The sequence below is a fragment of the Equus przewalskii genome, chromosome 22 (assembly GCF_037783145.1).
Source record: "Equus przewalskii isolate Varuska chromosome 22, EquPr2, whole genome shotgun sequence".
NCBI classification, from domain to species: Eukaryota; Metazoa; Chordata; class Mammalia; order Perissodactyla; family Equidae; genus Equus; species Equus przewalskii.
The window spans coordinates 53,143,472-53,162,258 of NC_091852.1; the positions used below are offsets into that span (position 1 = coordinate 53,143,472).

An 18,787-nucleotide genomic window follows, 5' to 3' on the forward strand; every position below is an offset into this window, starting at 1 on the left:
AGCTCTGGAACCTTCCGTGTCTGGTCTTCCATCCTGGAGACACCCAGTATCTGACCCTGTGGACTTAGCACTTCAAACATTTCAGCAACTCTGAGAGTTTTCTCTTTAGAACAGGGCCGTTTAGGCGGCGGGGGCACACGAGCACCCATGAAACATGCCTTTGTGCAATTGTAGCGCAGTGAAAACACCAACCGACTTCTGCATATTTGAAAAGCAGCTAAAGGCCGTGACCACGGACGTGCACAGTAGAGGTTTAACTAGATAGTGGAGCCATTCTGAGCGTGACAAGGACAAGGCCAGGTGACAGGATGGCACCCTAAACCACAGAAACAGCCACACCTTCTGCAGGAAGCGGCCCCTCCCATCCTAGCCCTGACGATGCAACTGTGACGGGACCCGCAAAGAAAAGCCATCCTGTGACCCAGGGTCCCCGGATGACCAGCACCAGGGGCATTAGCCTGGGTGATGGCCCGGCCCCCAAGGAGTCCCTGTCAGCATGGCCTCAGGTGGCTCTGCAGTGGACAGTGACTGCAGGTTTGTGCTCACGGCTCTGTCCTGGCTCCTTGGCCTGACTCTGGACTAAGCCCTGCCAGTCCTAGACGTGCCTGGGACAGACGCTGAGGGCAGGTGGGCACGGCAGCCCGGCCGTCGCATCATCAGGGAGTGTTCCCACCCCGAGGGACCCTGGCAGCACAGAGAACGAAGACCGGCAGCCCAGCTGGGGGAGGGCGCGAGGCTGGAGGGGGAAGGGGGGGCACCTGTGGAGGGACTTGAGCCAGAGGCTGCAGCGGCGGCATCTGGAGGGGCTTCAGCTGAGCGGGGGCCACCACCTGGGAGCTCGGAGGCAGGTACGGAGGCAGGACAGGGGCCACCGGCTGCAGAGGGCCCTGTGGTGCCAGGACCTGCGGCAGGGGCGTCGGCTGGGCCAGCGGAGGAGGCTAGAGGGAGGGAAGGGGCTTTTGAGACCCACATCCTGCTGAGACACCCCTCATGCCTCGACAGGATAGAGAAAACCAACTTGTGCACACACACCACACACGTGCACACACACCCCCGCCAGCCTGGAGCCCTGGAAGCGCAGACCTGGGTGAATCGTTCTGGCAAGCGAGGCTCCTCCCCGTGCTAACGCCCATGAACTCCAGGCACAAGAGCCCCCATGTCCATCTGCCCCCCAGCCCTGGGGAACCACAGAGAAGGACCAGCAGGGCCAGCGGGCCAGGGAGACCAAGGCACGATGGTGGCCATAAGGGGCGGCCAGGACTCACCTGGTGGCTCGGGGGTGCGGGCTGGCCTGGGCCCGTCGGCACAGGGGCAAAACTCACGGCCGGTTCCGGGAAACGCTGCTGTGGGAGTGGAGGGCGGGTGGGGGGCGGGATGGAGCCCAGCGACAGGCCAGGCTGCAAAGAGCACAAAGGGCCACGCTCAACAGTGGCCCTCAGGACCCCCCGGCTCGTGCTCCACAACCGCGGGGACCCGTCTCTCACTCCCTGTGCCCGTCCTGCCAGGGATGCTTTCCCTAGGAACACAGTTCAGCAGAAGCGAGGTGTGCTGGCCCCTAAACCAGAATGGCCACAACCCCCAAACAGGGAATGTTCTGGAACATCAGCTCCATGGAATATCATGCAATCGTGAGGGAAGATCATTACAAGGGCTGTGTGGAATTGCCGAGAAACGCTTGGTGTGACATTAAGGGAAGGAGACATATAGTTGCATACGCTCACTGTCTGTAGGACACAGAACACGTCTATGCACAGACACATCCACAAATGGGATACAGAACGTCAGGAACGGTCGGCAGAGCAGCATGGGGGGAGGGGCACTCTGCAGAGCCAGGGTCTCCAGTGGCTCAGCCACCAGAAGAGAGAAAGGGGGCGCAGAAACCAAGAGGGAAAGAGTTGGAACTCTGAGCACTGGCTGTTGGATGCTATTAAGAACTGCTGTTAATTTGTACATTTTTCGGTCCAATAATGGTATTAAATTTTGTTTTCAAGGGTCCTGATCCTGCAGAGATACACAGCGAAATATTTATTCATAGGCAAAATGTCTTCCTGTCGGGGATTTACTTCAAAATACTGGGGACGCAGAAGCAGGTAGGGAGATGGAGGAACGGGTCGGACGCAGCAATGGCTGAGCCGACGGCCTGGCTCTCCACATCGACAGCAGAAAGTCTCTCATGTGAGGTTTGGTGGATAAAACAGGTGACAGTAATTTCCACAACCGAGACCACTCCTGTGACCAGCAGCACTGGTGGATGGAACCGCTTCTGCATTTACCCGAAGCCATGGCGCGGAACAAGCCATCCATGCACCTGTTCCTCGAGCTGCCACCACCCACGGCCCAGTAGGAATCAGGAGCGTGCAGCTGAGGCCTCAGAGGAGAGGCTCCCCTCTGTTCTCTTCCCTCCCTGGGTCCCAGGGGCACACTACCGCGGCAACCGCCCCAGAGCCTTAGCGCACCCTGGGGACGCCCCCAGACACCCCTGCTTCCCAAGGTGTTTCCACACAACTGGAAGGAGATGAGGCCAGTGCTCCAGCCAAGTCCATAGGGCGCCCCTGGCCGGGCGGGTGACCTCCCTGTGCTCAGGGTCCCAGCCTGCAAGCCAGAGGTGGGAGAGGCACGTGCTGGGGCCCCGGTGGAGAGCATAACACATGGCCAGGGAAACCATGACCCTGACCTGGGGGTCTGAGGGCCAGTGGGATGGTCTGGCTCAGCCCTGGCATGGGTGACTGCTCTGAGCAGCACAGGGCAATTTCCCAACTGAGCTCTTCCTGCTGAGTAAAATCACACCCGACCTCATTTTGAGAACACAGGGAAACGGCAGAAGCAAGGAGCTGAGGACAGGAGGGGACGGGGCACAGCGCGGCCAGAGGGTGTGAGCGAAGAGTCGGGATGGAGTGGCTCCCTGGGGGAAGGGGGGGCCGCCCTGACCCGCTTCTGGCCTCAGGGTCTAAACCTCCCTCTGGACCCCCCTCCACCACCTGCCTCAAGGGCAACTTCTCTGCACTGACCACTTGGGATCACGAGGCAAGCAATCATTTTGCTTTCTTTTGCATTAAAAAAAATCAAAATCGAAAAATAAATGCCAAATGCACCCCCTCTTCTAGCAATTTCCATTTCACCTATGTCTTTCCATGTCTCAGACACGATTCCATGGCAGAAGCTTGGGGCCCTTCCCACCTGCTTCTCACAAGCCCCTGAAGACGTTCCCAGGATGTGGCCACCTGCACCCCAACTTCCGACAGCCGCAGAGCAGGGGGGACACGTCTAACAGCCCTGGAACGCGGGGCCTGGACGGAGCCGAAGCTCCTCGCTATCAAGGACACTTTTCTGTGACCTCTGCCACCGTCTGCGTTGCCGTCTCCGGCCCAGCGCGGCCCCATCACTCATCACCAGTGTCACCAGCCTGGCAGGTCTCTCGGGGGGTTCGTGGCAGGGAGGGCGGCCTGGGGGCTGGCTCTGGCACGAGGGGTGGGCGACTCACCACGGCGGGCTGCTGGTAGGGCCCCGGCGCAGGCAGGCTGGAGGGCAGGCCGGGACCATCGCCGGTGCTCGCGCTCACTGGGGGGCTGCACACGCACGGGGCGGGGGGTGCCGCGTCGGCCAGCGAGCCCAGCACCCCGCTGCGCTGGCTGCTCTGCGAGTCCGAGTACACGGTGGAGCCCTGGCCGCTGTCAAAGGTGCTGTCGGCTGCGGAGGATAAAGGCACAGTCAGAGCAGCCAGGTGTTCCGGTCTCAGGAGCATGGCGGGCTCAGCCACGCTCGGCTCGGCCGCACGCTTCTCCTGCGAGACAAAGACCACATGAGTCACAGATACATGTCAACTTCAGCGAACAGCCCCGCAGCAGCGCGTAGCAGGGACTGTCCCTGCATGCCCCGAGGTGGCCTGGCGTTGGGGACCACCTGCCATGGGGACACGGACCCCAGGGGCCACCTCGCACAACCTCTATGTGCAGGACGGCGGCTGCCTCCCGGCCACGGACAGGGCCCCACCACACCCCCGACCTGGCCTTGAAGGCGGGCCTGCTCAGTCTCCCAGGGCACGAGGGGTCAGAGGAGGCCGAGGGCGTGTCAGGGCAGAAAAAGCTACAGAGTCGGGCTCAGTGGTGGGGATAAAATAAGGACCTCCTGTGTCTGGTAGGGCAGGCAGGGGGTCTCAGGACCCTGACCACCTTGCTCACCACCTCAAAGAGCCCGAAGTGGGAAGATCTGGGTCCAAAGCCACATGACAGTCCTGAGTCTAACTTGGTTGGCTCCACAGAGAGACCGTGAGGGGGGACTGGAGGCGCCACAGTCCAAGGAAACTCCCAGAGCTGGCCTCACCCATGCTCAGCCCAGCACACAGGTCAAACCCAGCCTCGGTGGACAAGCCACCCGCACACGGGGCACAGAAGGACCACACGGCCCACAGGCGCATCTGCCAAGACAGGGAAGACAGGCGGCCGTGGGGCTGTGCCGTGAGGGGAAGAACAAAGACCCGCCTGAAGTGGCACTTTTGGTCACTGCTGCCAGAGCCCACGAGCTACACGGATATCATGTCTGCTACCTGTGAACACCAAGCATTTCCAGTGTCAGCATCGTGTCCGCTCATGGTTTAAACAAATAAAGTAAAAGGGAATCTTGTCTGCTTTGCATCAAAATAATGTTTCCCTGGGGCTGACCTGAACTTACTTTAACTTGGGAAGACATAAGAACACTGAGGTGTGAGTGTGCAAAACCCACTAGACACGGGGCTCTGAGTGTAACAAGATGGCTGGTTGTGTCTCCACTTAGAGAGAAAGACAGAGAGACGGAGAGACAGAAAGAGAGACAGAGAGACAGACAGAGACGGAGAGACAGACAAAGAGAGGGAGACAGACAGAGACAGAGACACAAACAGAGAGACACAGAGAGGGAGAGACAGAGACAGAGGGAGACACACAGAGAGGGAGAGAGACACAGAGAAACAGACAGAGGGAGAGACGGACAGAGAGAGTGCACACAACAGAGAATGTCTACAGACCGGACAAATTTGACATAAAGTGACTCTAACCATACAGGTAATATCTCCTATTTTTAAAGGGAATGTGTTTGTTATTGGGATATTTCAAATTAAACTTGAAACATTTAATTTTAACCCATCCTCACAGTCACGGGGGCTGGCCCAGCCCTCTCTCTGAGCTTCATCTGGACTGTGGTGAGCAGTTAACAGAATACGTGGTGCAGAATCACAAAATACAACGTCTGCTGTTCCTTCAGACAAAGACAGTGTGTGTGTTTGCCTGTCTTGTCACTTAAGACCAGGCCCCTTCTCCAGTGGCGCGTGTGCTGCCTGGCGTCCCCATCAGTTCACCTCTACGAAGCACAGGGCGGTCCAGCCATCCAAGGGCACTGCAGCCAGAGGGACGATGCACACAGGCTTTCTGTTGTGACCAGAGTAAGGCACAGAAGAGCGTGTGCAGGAGCTGTGGGTCCTGGGATAGAGGAAGACATGGGGGGTGTGCGCGTGTGTGAATGCATGTTTGTGGGTGTGCCTGTGTACACGTGTGTGCATGTGTGTGGGTGTGCATGAGTGTGCACGTGTACATGTGTGTATGCATGCATGTGGATGTGTGCATGTGCGCACATGCACGCGGGTGGGTGTGCACTGTGAGCCTGCATATGTCTGCATATGTGCACGTGTGTGTGGGTGTGTATGGATATACGTGTGTGCTATGCATGTGAGTACGTGCGTGGTAGACTGCATGTGTAGATTCTCTCTGCAAGGTACAGTAAGAGACAGGCAATATCAGTGGCCTCCAGGGAGGAAAGTTAGCTGTCTTTCACTGTATACCCTCTGGGAATTCTTGAATTTTATGTGATCCGACTATATTATCTACTTTAAATAAATTACAACAAACAGATAAAATCCGATTTGAGAAGTGTGGCCCCTGTGTGAGGCACACAGACCTGTTCTCAGTCAGGACGGGGTCTGTTTGCAGGCAGAACGCCCACCCTGACTGAACCCCCCGTCGATTCATGTCTGCACAGCAGGTGGAACCTGCACCTTGACAGCTGACCACAGCGGGGCATATACTAGGCTCCAGACTGTCTCTTCAAAGGGCGACAAGAGGAAACATCTCAATTCCCGTCCTGGAAATTGTGCGACCAATAACTAAGCTTCTCAAGTGTGCAGTAGGGTGTCAGACACAGGGAGGTTTTCCTACAAAACCTTTACCCTCTTCAATTAATTTTTTGGTTTATCAGAAAATGGAGCGCTGATGTCGCCATTTTATTCTCCAGAGCAAACCTGGTCAGGTGGAGGGAAGGAAGCAGCCGACCAATATCTCAAAGTGACGGCCAGCCGCAGTTTGAACTGAAGCAGCCGACTGAAGAACACGTGGCTATTTTAATGACAAATGAAAGATGTGCCTATTAAATACATTAAACAGACTATTTCGGTCTTTCCGCAGGAATAAACTGAAATGGTGGCCTGGGCAGGGGCTCGGCCCTGCCATTTCACTCCGTGCTTGTCCACAGTACAGACAGAAAGGCCACGTCCCCCATCCTCAGAGCACAGTCAAATTTTGGGGACGCTGAGGGCAGAGGAGGACACTTGTTGGCCCAGACGTGCAGAAGACACTGGACTCTCTCCCAGTGGTCTGAGGAAGCTGGATAAAAACGATTCCCGCCAACCCATCGGCAGCATTCCCTCAATCTTACTAAAGGCCTCGAAGGTCCAGCACCGGAAGGCAGATAACCTTGAGAATGGATACTCACAGTGGCAAAGGCCAGAACCGAGACCAAGGCACCACCACTGGCAGCCCCTGGGCAGTGGCATCCCGGACCAGACGCCCTGCTGGGGTGGGGTACAGCCCTCAGGAGCCCTGTGTGGCCGGGACTGACATCCTCAGATGGGACAAGTAACCAGACTGAGCCACCCTGCCCTCGCTGGCGTGGGGCACGCGAGGTCCTGCGTCTGCATAAACAGTTGTCCCCCGTCCCCAGAAGCTGGACTTGAGCCAGCCTTAAAGCTCTCTGGTCACAGTTCTCTGTGCAGCACCGGGTATGCTCCCGATCCCCCTGGGAAAACGCTCGCCTACGCCAACTGTCCAAACCCGTGGGGGCTCGGGGACGCGGAGGGGCAGCACTCACAGGCCAAGGAGGTGGCGCTGGCCGGCAGCGCGGGGGGGAGGAGGTGCTGGTCGGCCTCGGGCTCCTCGGGCTCCGGCGGCCCAGCCTGTGTGTGGTAGGTCACCTGGACCTGCAGGGGTGCGGGTGGGCCCCTGGCCCTGTCGGGGCTGCCTGGGTCCCGCTGCTCCCTGGGCTGCAGCGCGGGCCAGATCCTCTCCCGCCGCCACTGGATCAATGCCACACGGTCACGGATGGACTTGGCCACGATCTTCAGGTCACTCTCGTGGAAGAATCCTGACTCGATCTGCAAAGGGAGTCACCATGTCATTACCGAGACCAGGCCTGCCCGTCTCGTCTCACTGCTGGGCCGGCCCTGCCATCTGCACAGCCGCCTCCCCCTCATGGGGTCTCCACTCAAAGTCCTCTCCTCAGTCCCTCACCCCCGGTTCGTTCCTCTCAGGACGCTCTCATCACCCTGTAAGTAAATGTCCTCCCGCCATCGAGCATAAGTCCGCAAGAAGAGCGACCATCTGAACCCGCCCTGGGCCCACTCCTGGGAGAGCAGGTGCCAGAAACTGCAGGTGGGTGACTGAGGCAGAGGCACCCCAACCTGCCCCCCCGCAGGGCCCGGGGCTTCCTGGAGCCCTTGCCTGTGCTGGCCGAGGGCAGGAAGGGGTCCTGGGTGCATCTGTGTGCTCGGGCACAGGGACAAGGAGCTGCAGCCGGCCCGTCTTGCCATTCTCTGAGAAGTCGTGGAGGCTGGGGCAGGAGGCGCACTTTGTAACTTGAGACCAGGAGGGTGTGCACGGTGCCTGGCAAACCCTGAACTCAATTTACCCAACAGAGTGTTTAAGAGTGTCTGTAAAGGAGCCACTGATCTCCAGGAAACACACGGCTCTCTCTGAGGATATTTGTGGCAAAACCACGAAAGAGCGGAAGCCAGGCTCCCAGCCATCACCACAGGATTCCCCACGAGGGAAGGGAGAAAACCAGAGACAGACCTTGTGGCTCGGGATGGGAACCGTGTGAACTCACCATTTCCAATGTACAACAGACGTAAACACACACAGAGGTAGACACGGGTATGTGTGTACACAGCACAGTATGTGTACAAGGAAGAGAGCATGGTTGTGGGCCCGGGGCAGCCATGACCCACAGCATATAGGAGCCGGACCACTGTGAGAGGGTGGGGTTCCCCATGGACGGCAGGTCCAGGCCCCCAGGGAGAGGAGCGGCCTGGACATCTCACTGTGCTGAGAGGACGCTTGGAGAATGACAACCTGACGACGTGCAGGACAACACGGGAGCCAGCACCACGGCCTCCCACTGGCCGAATCTGGGACATTCTGAGCATCAAAATACACAGCAGTACCAGGAGAGTTTGAAGGACGTGTCCACAAATACCCAGAGGGGGACACAAGTGCTCTGTGGTGGCAGAAGTGACGAGCATCGCTGCCACCCTAGGGTTACACAGCAGCACACACCTGCAGTCTCACCTTCTCTCCTCTCACTCTGTCTCCGTCTCTTAGTCTCTGTCTCTGTCTCTCAGTGTCTCTCTCTCTCTCCATCTCTCAGTCTCTGTCTCTCTCTCGGTCTCTGTCTCTCCTGCTCTCTCTGTCTCTCAGTCTCCATCTCTCCCTCTCGCTCTGTCTCTCAGTCTCTCTGTGGATCACTTGCTCACGTGAAGCTGCGTCGCAAGCAGCCCTATGGAACATCCCACTTGGCTGAGAACTCGACCTGGTGAGCAAGCACGGACACCAACCCTCGCCCCAGTCAGCCCCAGCGGACACCCGGCTGCCCTCACGAGGGGCCCTGAGCCAGAAGCGCCTGCTCAGTCACTCTCAGAATCCCAACCTGGAGACCGTGTGACCCGAGTGTGCACAGAGCTGCATTTGGGGTGGACTATTGAGAAGCGAAGGTGATGGAGCACGTTATCTACTGAATAAAAGGGAAACCATGGGTCACAAAGACATACATAAATGGAAAGTTTGGTGAAAATGCAATATTTACACAGTTGCCAGGTACCTCCCTATGAAACAGTTATTAACTACAGCTTCATGTGGATCCCCAGGTAGACCCGTTCAACCACGTGACCGAGGGTGCGTCCCCAGGGGGTGGCCACGGTAGCAAGCGTTCCTGCGGACATGCTGATGGTCACAGAGGGTGCTGAGCCGGGACGGCCAGCCAGCCCTTCACGCAGTCCACTGACGAAAGGCGCAACCTTGACGCTGGACAACGGGGCCCTGAGCAGGACCGGCTGCTCTCCCAGGTCTGAGGGCCAAGGCAGCTGCACAGGAAGGTCCAGGTACACAGTATTTTGGGGGTGCCGGGCATCAGGCCAGACATCAGTCACTTCAAACGGTTCTTTGCTGTGCATTTGCAACGCTTCTCTAAGTCTGTGATGACTTCAAGAAACTTCCAGAAGTCAACCCCGTGACAGATTTGCTGCTGAGACTCGACAGACGGTGCCGAGGCCTCCTCGCCAGGACGGTGGGAGTGAGCAGGTCCATGCAGCTGGGACACATGCGAGGGCCGAGGCTGGGCCAAAGCCCCCACCCGCCCGCCCACCAGCAGGGCCCACGCGGCTGACCTGGTGGACCCAGCAGAGGCCGCTGGAAAGAAGGCGACCCACAGACAAGCCGCCACTGCGGCTACCTGCCCGTGACCCACTTTCCCTCCCACCTCCGTGTTCACAGTCACCCCCAGCGAGCCTCTCCAAGGTGCTGCTTCTATTTTTTCCCGAACGGGGAGAATTCAGCCACGTTCTGTGCTGCACTGCAACGTCCCATTATCCGGAGGCCGTGAAGGCAGGAGGAAGGAACCCCTGGGCTGGGCCTCAAGCTCCTGTCCCTGGGGGTCCTACTGACGGGTCACTCTAGACCAGAGCCAGCCCAGGTCTCTGGAGAACCCGTCCTCCTCTCAGATCCCGATGTCTTCGCTCTGACCCATGTCGACGCGCACCCGCCCCACGTCCCCACCTGCAGGACCTGCCGGGAGGTGATTCCAGAGGGAGAGGAGAGAGCTGTGGCATGGGCTCCCTCCCACCCTGAGGGCGGCCTTGTCTGGCTCCAGAACTTCTTCAACACCCGACACACGCTGATCTCGGGGGTTAAGAACAAGGCCCCAACCTGCTGCAGGCCCCTAGCACTGGAGGTGGGGTGACACCCTACGTGCCACTGCATCTCTTCGGCAAGCTGCTGCCTGTTCACGACGCCCAGCACTGGCTGTCTCCTCCTTATACTACTCTAAGTTTTGAAGAAGTAGGTGTGTTGAGCTACAGCCATGGGTAAGTGACCGCCCCACAGAGCAGCCAGGGGAGTGGGCCCTGAATCTCCGCCCACTAGGACCTCCTCTGCCCAGCCCTGGGACCCACCAGGAGGCCCTGGACCCCAATGTTGGCTCTCTGTCGACAGATGGGCGGGGAGGGTGGAACCTGACCAAGAGCCAGGCCCCCACGCTGACCTGCAAGGCCCAGCTAGGAGCCAGGAGCAGAGTCCAGCTCACCGGGGCTCACGCAGGACTGAGACCGGCCAAGGGGCCGAGGCTGCTGTCAGCTCATCATGACAGGCAGCTCCCAAAGCACTAGGCCTGCTGTTTCTTACAGAGACCAGTGGTACGTGTTGTTTTATTATTATTCTTTAATGGAACACAGCGACTCGCCTTCTGTGTGGATGCCACACTTCACGGAGGATGTCCAAACACGGGAAAGTGCTTTTAAAGGAGATGGGGGGAGGGGGAGTGCTGCACCCAGGCTGTGAACTGGCGGAGACACCGTGCCCCGGGCTCCAGCCGGGCACATGAACTTGGTGCAGAGGCCGCAGCGCGCATGCTCCAGGGCGGGACAGGGTGGGGCTGCAGGAGGAGGCTGGCACTCCTGTCCTCAGTGTTGAGGCAGAGGAAGGTGAGTCCTCTGGGGAGGGTGAGCATCCCGGGAAGGGGCCTACCACATTGGGGCACCACCTTCTTACAACCAAAGAGTGTCTGGGACGAACTGGGCAGAAGGAGCACCCGGCCACCGCAGCACAGATAGCACTGTGCGTCTGGGTCCTGTGCGCCTCCAGGACACGCCACCACGGGGAATCCGTGTGTGCTGACGTCCTGTTGTCCTCTCCCGTCGCTGCAGCACCTGACCCACGCTCAGCTCCCACCCGAACCCCCCACCTCAGGCAGGAAGGTGCCCAACAGCCCAGCGCAGAGCAGGCACGATGCTGGGGATGACTAGGGCGTGCTCACTGCTTGTGCTTCCTGAGTCCCCTGGCCCCAGCAGCCCCAACCCAGACACTCACTCAAGGCCACCCGAGGACCCACCCCATCTCCACGTGGGGCTGTGCCCCTCGAGGCCGGCCTACCCTCCTGATGACACCTGGACAGGGAACACTGGTGGCCAGGTTCCCCAGTGCCCATCGTTGCTCCAGGATGCGACCCCCACTCCAGAACCTCATCTCACAGGCTGTCACATGCACCGCCTCACTGTCACTTGTTTGTGCTTTAAATTCCAGCAGAAAGCCAAAAGGGACCCCGTGTCACAGCACGAGGGGAAACGGGGTCCTGAATTCACAGGACTAGCGGCTGGTAATTATCTTAGTGCCACTCCCAGCAAGTACACGGCGATTCAACTGCACACCACACGGTCATCGAAATGCCTCCGGAAGCACGGAGCTGACTGACCCCATTAAATTCACTTACAGCAGAGGCATCTCTGTTTCTGGGACCAAGGATGTGACCGGCAGTCAGGAAAGTGGGGGTGGTCCTGACGTGGGCTCTGGCCCCTTAGCGGGACATCACATGGACTGCATGTGCCAGACACAGTGGGGACACAGGCCGCTGTCCAGTGGAAGGCAGGGCCCTGGCTGGCCACACGGCTCCCGCTCCTGCCCCACACTGACCTGTTGCACCACCTACACCAAGCTCCACGGACCCTTCACCTGCCACACGCCTGGGCCCCCAAGCCCACCAAGTGCCCTCACGGCTGTGGCTCCCACACCTCACGCGGCACAGCCAGCCTCAGTTTCCTCATCTGAGCAGAGCCTCGGGGAGCAGTGGAGTCAGCCCAGGCTGGTCACGCGGATCTGCTGCCCACCCGAGCCTGCACAGGCTGCTGCCCTCCCAGCTCTTCCAGCCTACCGTCCAGCCGCAGACCACTTCCTCCTGCCGAACCCACACGGGCCCAGGAGTCCAGCTGTGAGAACCCAGCAGCCGAACCCATGGGACTTGCTAAGTTTCTGACATGTGCTGCGTTCAGGGAAAGGTTGATCCAAGAAAGTGGAAGAGACCGTGCGCTTCTGTGACCGAGCGCGCTCTCCCGCCACGTGCGCCGGCTTCACTCTCCCTCCGTTTTTCTAGTGACAATCACCGTCTCTCTTATTTCTTACGTGCACATCTTCCCTCCGCACCCCTGCGACCCCGCGCCCTCGACCACAGTGCCCCTCAGCAGCAGATGGAAAATGGAACTCCAGGGCCCGCGCAAGTGCCAAGGCAGCAAGAATCCGGTCACAAGCAGGCCTCTCCTGACACATCAAGGCCAGGTCCCTCTGTGCGCCAGGTCCTGCGCCTGTGCAGCAGGAGACCCCTCCCCACGCCCCGCGCCCCACATGGCTGGGGATCCTGTGCGCGCCCCAGGCCTGCCGCTCACCACTGGACCGCGCGCCCTTCTGACCTTGGTCTAACTGTTGGAAACCACATGCTCTCAAGGCACACACCCGCATTTTTGGCCGCAAGGGGCCACCTTACCATCTCCTGGGCCACGTCGTCCGGCGTCTCCCTCTCCAGGTCAAAGGTGAACTCAATGGCCCCGTTGTCCTTGGGCTTGCCCTTCAGTTTCTTGGGGTCCTCAACCCAGAGCCGCAGAGCAATGGTGGACTTCCTGCCGTGGTCCTCCTCGGCCAGCTCCACCCTGACGCCGGTGTCCTCCGCGAAGAAGGCATGGCTGAGCAGGTCTTTGATCTCGTACCTGCGGAGGGGCGGCTGACGAGCAGGGCGCGGGCACACCTGCCAAGGGGCCGTGCACACGGGGTGCTCCCTCCAGAACGTTCCCTGACTGTACCGCCCAGTGGGCAGGCTCTGGCCTCGGGAACGGCACCCAACAGTTTACATGTACTTCCCTAGCTCCCGGGGAGGAGATCACACTTCACTGTGCAGTCTCTAAGACTCGTTCTCCCTCGTTACAAAAAGAACACATGCCGCTGTGAGACTCAGGGAATTCAGAGTTTTCACCCAGGCTCCGTGCCGTGCAGACAGGCCTGCGGAGGAGCTGTGGGCTCAGTCACCACAAGACACCTGCTCCAGGGAAGACTGAACCGGACAGCGAGGCTGACCACATCCCAGAGCTCACACGGGCACCTGAGGGGTCTTGGCCTTGGGAGAGGGACATTTTCAGGGGCTCCCCAGGATGCTGAGGAGTGTGGCTGCTGGGTGTTGCCATGGTAACCACTTTGTCACCCAAATCCACATCCCCAAACACTAGGTCAGTTCCTGTCTCCAGCAGGAAGGGATCCAGGTGCTGTCCCGGGCCTGGCGTCCTCCCGGGGTCCTGTGTGTGGTCACCCTGGGCTGCGAAGTCCAGCGGCCCACCCCCCTGGGCAGATGGAGACCACACCCCCCTGGATGGCCTGCGGGTCACAGCTCAGTGAGTGACCTTCAACAAGGGCAACAAATGCCCAGGGTCTTGGAGGTCTTGGCCCCTGGGGGGAGGGGGTCATGGCCGTTGCGGGGCCAGAGGTCATGGCTCCTGAGGGGACAGAGGTCATAGTTCCTGGGGGGTGTGGAGGTCACTGCCCCTGGCAGGGGGAAGGTCATGGGCCCTGGGGCTCTGTCTGTCCTGGTCTGGGAGGTGGTCTCACACACAGGGTCTGCTCTGAGGACTCCTTGGCTCTACAGGGTTGTTTCTGTACTTTTCTGGTGTGGGTTATATTTCACAACTTTTTAGTATTTTTCTTAGAGAATAAAACAGGATAATTGCAGGGGGCAGAGAGAAGACCTAGGGGTCAGGACAAGGCCGCTGTGAGAGAAGTGACAGCCTTGGGAAAGACAGGGGTGAATGCTGGGGACGGGGATGGGGTGAGGGGCATGTGCTAGGGGTGCAGGGGCAAGGAGGGCACCCAAGGGGGCGAGGAGGAGGTGAGGGAGGAGAGAAGTAGGAGGGATAGAGGGCTCTGGGGGGAAGAGGGGCAAAGGGGGGGGGAGGAAGGCTCAGGATGCAGGCCAGGCTCCCTGGCTGACCAGCTGAGGAAGGAGGGGCCCTAATCTGAGGTGGGGCTGGTTTGGGGGATCGTGAGGGCTCTGCCTTGAACCTGTGACTTGAGGTGACTCAGACACAGGTGCATGCAGCCCGGAGTTGAGAAGAGGGCAAGATGAGATGAGATGCATCGGGAGGCAGGCACGGGGGTGTCCTCCAGGCCGTGGGTATGGATGGGCCCACCGGGGAAAATGCACAGAAAAAGGAATGAGGGCAGAGCGAGGCTCCAGGAGCTCCCATGCTCCAGGCTGGGTGGGCAAGAAGCAGCCAGGAAAGGAGAAAAGAGGGGGCTCCAGAACCGTCCAGGCGGCAGAGGCCAGGCCGCGGCTGTGCCCTGACTGCCCAGCAGGCTCGCTGGCACCCAGGACATGGCGGCCTGAAGTGGCCTATCCATCTCCTAAACCTCTTCTTGGGGGAACCCAGCTTTGCAGACCAGCTGGAGCAACGTCAGCGAGAGCACCTGACCCCACGTGGCATGCGACTCACCTCTCCTCCTTGTTTTTGCAGATACACTCTCCAATGATCTCCTTGATTTCGGGATCGTGCACTTTCTCAAAGCTGGCTGGCTTGATGCCCTGAAAAGAGATGAGCAGTCACCTGACACCGAATTGGCCTCTCGCCTCACACCAGCCCAGCAGAGGAGAAGGCAGAAGGGGATGAGGCTCATTCTGGGGTTCATTCCATCCCAACTCCCCACTTGGGAATGGCGTCTGGGAGTAGTGAGGTCTGGGGAAGAAAGACTCGGGGGATGCTCGCTCCTCCCAACCAGCCCGTCACTGCACAGAGGGGACGGAGCGGGACAGGGCAGATCTGCCCGAGGATACACACCCACCTGCCAGCAGAGCATCCCTGCTGGACGAGGACCCACCCCCACAGAGGCTTCCCATCTCACCACACGCCCGCTCAAGGGTGCTGAGGGCACTCTTTGTGGCTGCTGCCACTGGCCGAGGGCCACCAGAGGCTCAAGCCCCATTGTGGCCACAGGTGGGGCTGACTTTCAAGGCCTGGTGGCTTGTTTCACAGCCACAGCCAGGCTGGGTGACTTTCAGGCAGCAGGGACAAGGGGTGGCCGAGTGTCCACACCGACCAGGGACCCAGCAGGTGCCAGCCTGGGGGCGGCCACGGCTCAGCCAGCCCAGAGCCCAGACGCAGGCAGAGGGGTCCAGCACAAGCAGGACCTGCTGCAGCATCTGTCTGCCATCTGCTGGGGGAGGGGACTCAGGGAGGGGCACCTGGTTTTAAAACACACTGGGGGCTCGAGCCCCATGTTCTTCCTCCCTCAACAAAACTGCGCCTCCAAAGGCCTTGTCCTGGTGTTCTTTTTTGAACATCGAGAACGTGAAGCCTGCGTTTTCCCATGGCGGGGAGGGAGAGGCGTGCCCCTAGCCCGGGGGCAGACCCAAGAGCAGGACCCCCAGCAGCTCCACTGCCTGGCTGGGCCCCCGGACCTCCAGGTCCTGTGCCTGCAGCCAGCAGGAGTCACACTGCACCCAACGTGCAGGGGAGTATGTGAGCAACAGACGCAGGACCCTGGGCTTCAGGAGCGGCCGAGGGTCCCCCTCAGAGATGAGGCCTCTGCTGTTTCACTGAAGCCAAGAGAAAAAGGTTTAATTACACCAGGAGGAAGGGCAGAGTCCCCACGGGGGCAGAAGACCTGAGACACTATAAACGCAAGTAAGTGTGTGCATACAGTGTCATTCAATCTCTGAAAGGTTGAGGCCCCCAAAGCAGGTGAAGAATGTGCCAGAATAACAAGGTGCTGTTTTGAAGGGGCTCACGTCTCCAGGCTCAGAAGCACGGAGTCAGGCAGCTGATGGCAGAGGACACCTCAAGACCCAGAGAGACCCTGGGGTCAGGGGCTGATGTGGGAGGCTGCACCAGCATGTGGGTGAGAAGTGAGGAACCACAGGACTCGGGGGCAGGGCCGAGGGCAAGGGCATCGATGCAGATGACACACCAAGGATCAGCAACATGCCTCCGGCCTGGTTTCCTGAGGGAGGCAGAATGGGGCTGAGCCCTACTTTGCCCAGACCAACAGGGGTCCACAGAGGAGCCCTGGGACCCTGGCCAGTGTCCTGTTTCCCAGGGCCCAAAGACAGGCAGCGAGGCTGCTGGAGAACCAGGGTGGCCAACGAGCACGTGCCCAGGGGGCTCAGTCTCTGTCTCACCAAGCCCAGTGGATGGATCACCACCCCATCCATCTGTGCAAACCAGAACCTGCACCCAGGCACCACTCCAAAACCTGACGCCCCTCGAATTCACCCCCAGCCCCTCGCAGGACCACTGCCCACAGGCGATGGGCCCACCCTCTCCAGCCAGCACCACCGGGGAGCTGCGCACCTATCTGTGGGTCTCTGACCCACAGACACAGTGCCACCAGCCAAGGACTCTGCCTTCCTGCCTTGCATCCTCAGTGGCAGATGGGAGGGGCTCAAAGTGAACTACTGACGGATAACTTAGAATTAAGAACCAGAGGGGAGAAACAAGCTGTGACCTGCAGGGAGGGCTCAGGGATGGGGGGCAGATGCCCCGGGTGCCAAGAACCATGGCTCCTCATGTGTCTTCAGAAGGAAGGAGGGTGCATCGGGGTCTGCACGAGGCAGCCAGGACTCGGGGTCGTGGCGCCTCTTGCCCGCAGGCACAGATGGGCAGTGAGGGACCAGGGCCCAGAAACTCTAGGCCCAGCTGCTCCGCCCTGGATGTGGATGCTCCCTCCCCGTTCCCCACCCAGCAGGATAGTAGAGGGAGGACAGGAGGATCTGTTTGCACAGCCGAAGCCACGCAATTAAAGCTGATAACTGCCTGGGGACACGCCGCTGTAAGGTGGGGAAGCCAGCAGCCCCCAGGGTGGCCTGAGTGCCTCCTGGCGAGGCCCTGCCAGTGCCCCAGCCTCACGGCACTGTGTGGACCGTGACAGCCTCTGGGTACCATCCCAGCACCCTTATTACTATTACTGCTGTGTGGTTTCCACCTCGAGCCCAGAGACCTGAGCAACCCTACCACTAGGCCTCAGTTTCCCCATCTGTAAAGTGGCTTCATTCCCCTCCCCACATGGCTGCTGTGAGGATCTCATGGAGCAAAGAGACCAGCCATGGCGCATGGCCCACCGTGGTGACCAGTGGACTTACACAGGTGACCTTGCGGTAGATCTGGGCAGCGTTCTGGCACTCTGAGTAGGGGTACTCCGAGGTGGCCATCTCCAGCATGCACATCCCGAAGGCATAGACGTCCACAGACTCGTCGTAGTGCTCCTCGTACATCTCGGGCGCCATGAACTCAGGGGTACCTGTGGCCGAGAGCAAGAGGGTCAGTGGTCACTGGGCCTAGGAGCCCCTCGCCTCCTCCCCGTCCACGTGCCAGGGTCAGCCCGGCCCCCGCGCTCTGCACCATCAGACCTGGAATCCAGGATTCCAGGAGTGCTCTGCAGACAGAAGTTCCCCAAAACTCTCCCAGACCCTCCTGAGTCGGGGTCAGATCAGTTCGCAGAGCCACCGCCTGCCCACAGAGCTGGGAGACCATTACTTCCCAGGGGCTGGGGTCTGTGTCCAGAACACTAGAGCTGCCACATCCAGGAGCAGACCCCCACGCTCACCTCTCCTAACCACGGGCCTGGATAGCCCGGAGCAGACAAAAACTCATGGTCCCCACAGCGCCACTTCAATTAGGAAAACCCAGAAAGGCCCCGTGTCCCCAGAGAGGCCCCACACGCAGAGCGTGCAGCAGCACAGACGATGAGGCAGCTGCCTGGGACAGCTGGGCAGGCGGCACTCACCTGGCAGGTACCAGCCAGGTGTCAAGGTGGGAACCGCTCACACAGTCTAAGCACAAAAGGTTTAAAATAACGCTTACTCTGAATTTTAAAGGACACGGGAGACTTGACCATAGGCTGAGTGCCATAAACAACATACACAACTGCACGCGCACGCTGACTCCCTGCGTAGAGCCACGAGCACAGACCAAAGGCCTCATCTGGAGGGGTTCCAGCTGACTTCTCCTTTAGTTACACTGCTCTGGGTTCTTAAGTTTTTCTGTAACAGACTTTTGCTTTAAAAATCACAACCACCTTTCATTAAAACGGGTCCAACCAAGTGTTTGCTGAGCTGAATGCAAAGAAAAGAGGCCGCTGACCTCGACAAGCTGATTCACCTTCTCCGTCTGTGCTGAGTCTGGGAGATTTTCAAATGCTCCAGGTTTTTAAAAAAGCAGATGCAAACCAGCACACACAATTGTGTTAGAAAGCAGGTGGGGGCCACGTGTCCGCGGACATCTGAGATGCGGCCACGTTACTGGGGGGTTGCGATTTCTCCTTGTTTACCCCTAATTTCAATTTAACACGTATTATATGTTTAACAAAAACATGATGAGGCCACAGATGAGGCCTTTGGTCTGTGCTCGTGGTTCTACGCAGGGAGTCAGCGTGCGCGTGCAGTTGTGTATGTTGTTTATGGCACTCAGCCTACGGTC

The 18,787-nt window shown here is 59.3% G+C and overlaps 1 protein-coding gene and 1 long non-coding RNA gene across 31 annotated transcripts in view; one reads left to right on the forward strand and one right to left on the reverse strand.

Moving 5' to 3' along the window:
- Positions 1-18,787, reverse strand: part of WNK2 (WNK lysine deficient protein kinase 2) — a 116,186-nt gene that overhangs the window by 62,203 nt on the left and 35,196 nt on the right. For all 30 annotated transcript variants that reach the window (XR_011531730.1, XM_070590549.1, XM_070590546.1 and 27 more), the window contains 7 exons: positions 17,452-17,609; positions 14,810-14,898; positions 12,820-13,039; positions 7,111-7,393; positions 3,482-3,687; positions 1,266-1,397; positions 759-938 (listed from right to left, as the gene is read on the reverse strand). Coding sequence is in view for 29 of the 30 variants with exons in the window: in XM_070590549.1 (XP_070446650.1) it covers positions 759-938; positions 1,266-1,397; positions 3,482-3,687; positions 7,111-7,393; positions 12,820-13,039; positions 14,810-14,898; positions 17,452-17,609 (1,268 nt within the window). In the remaining variant the exon portion in view is untranslated. The remainder of the gene's footprint in view (positions 1-758; positions 939-1,265; positions 1,398-3,481; positions 3,688-7,110; positions 7,394-12,819; positions 13,040-14,809; positions 14,899-17,451; positions 17,610-18,787) is intronic.
- LOC139078713 (uncharacterized) lies at positions 326-4,620 on the forward strand. Its single transcript, XR_011531731.1, has 4 exons — positions 326-534; positions 1,992-3,024; positions 3,141-3,410; positions 4,259-4,620. It is a non-coding gene; the product is annotated as an uncharacterized lncRNA (long non-coding RNA).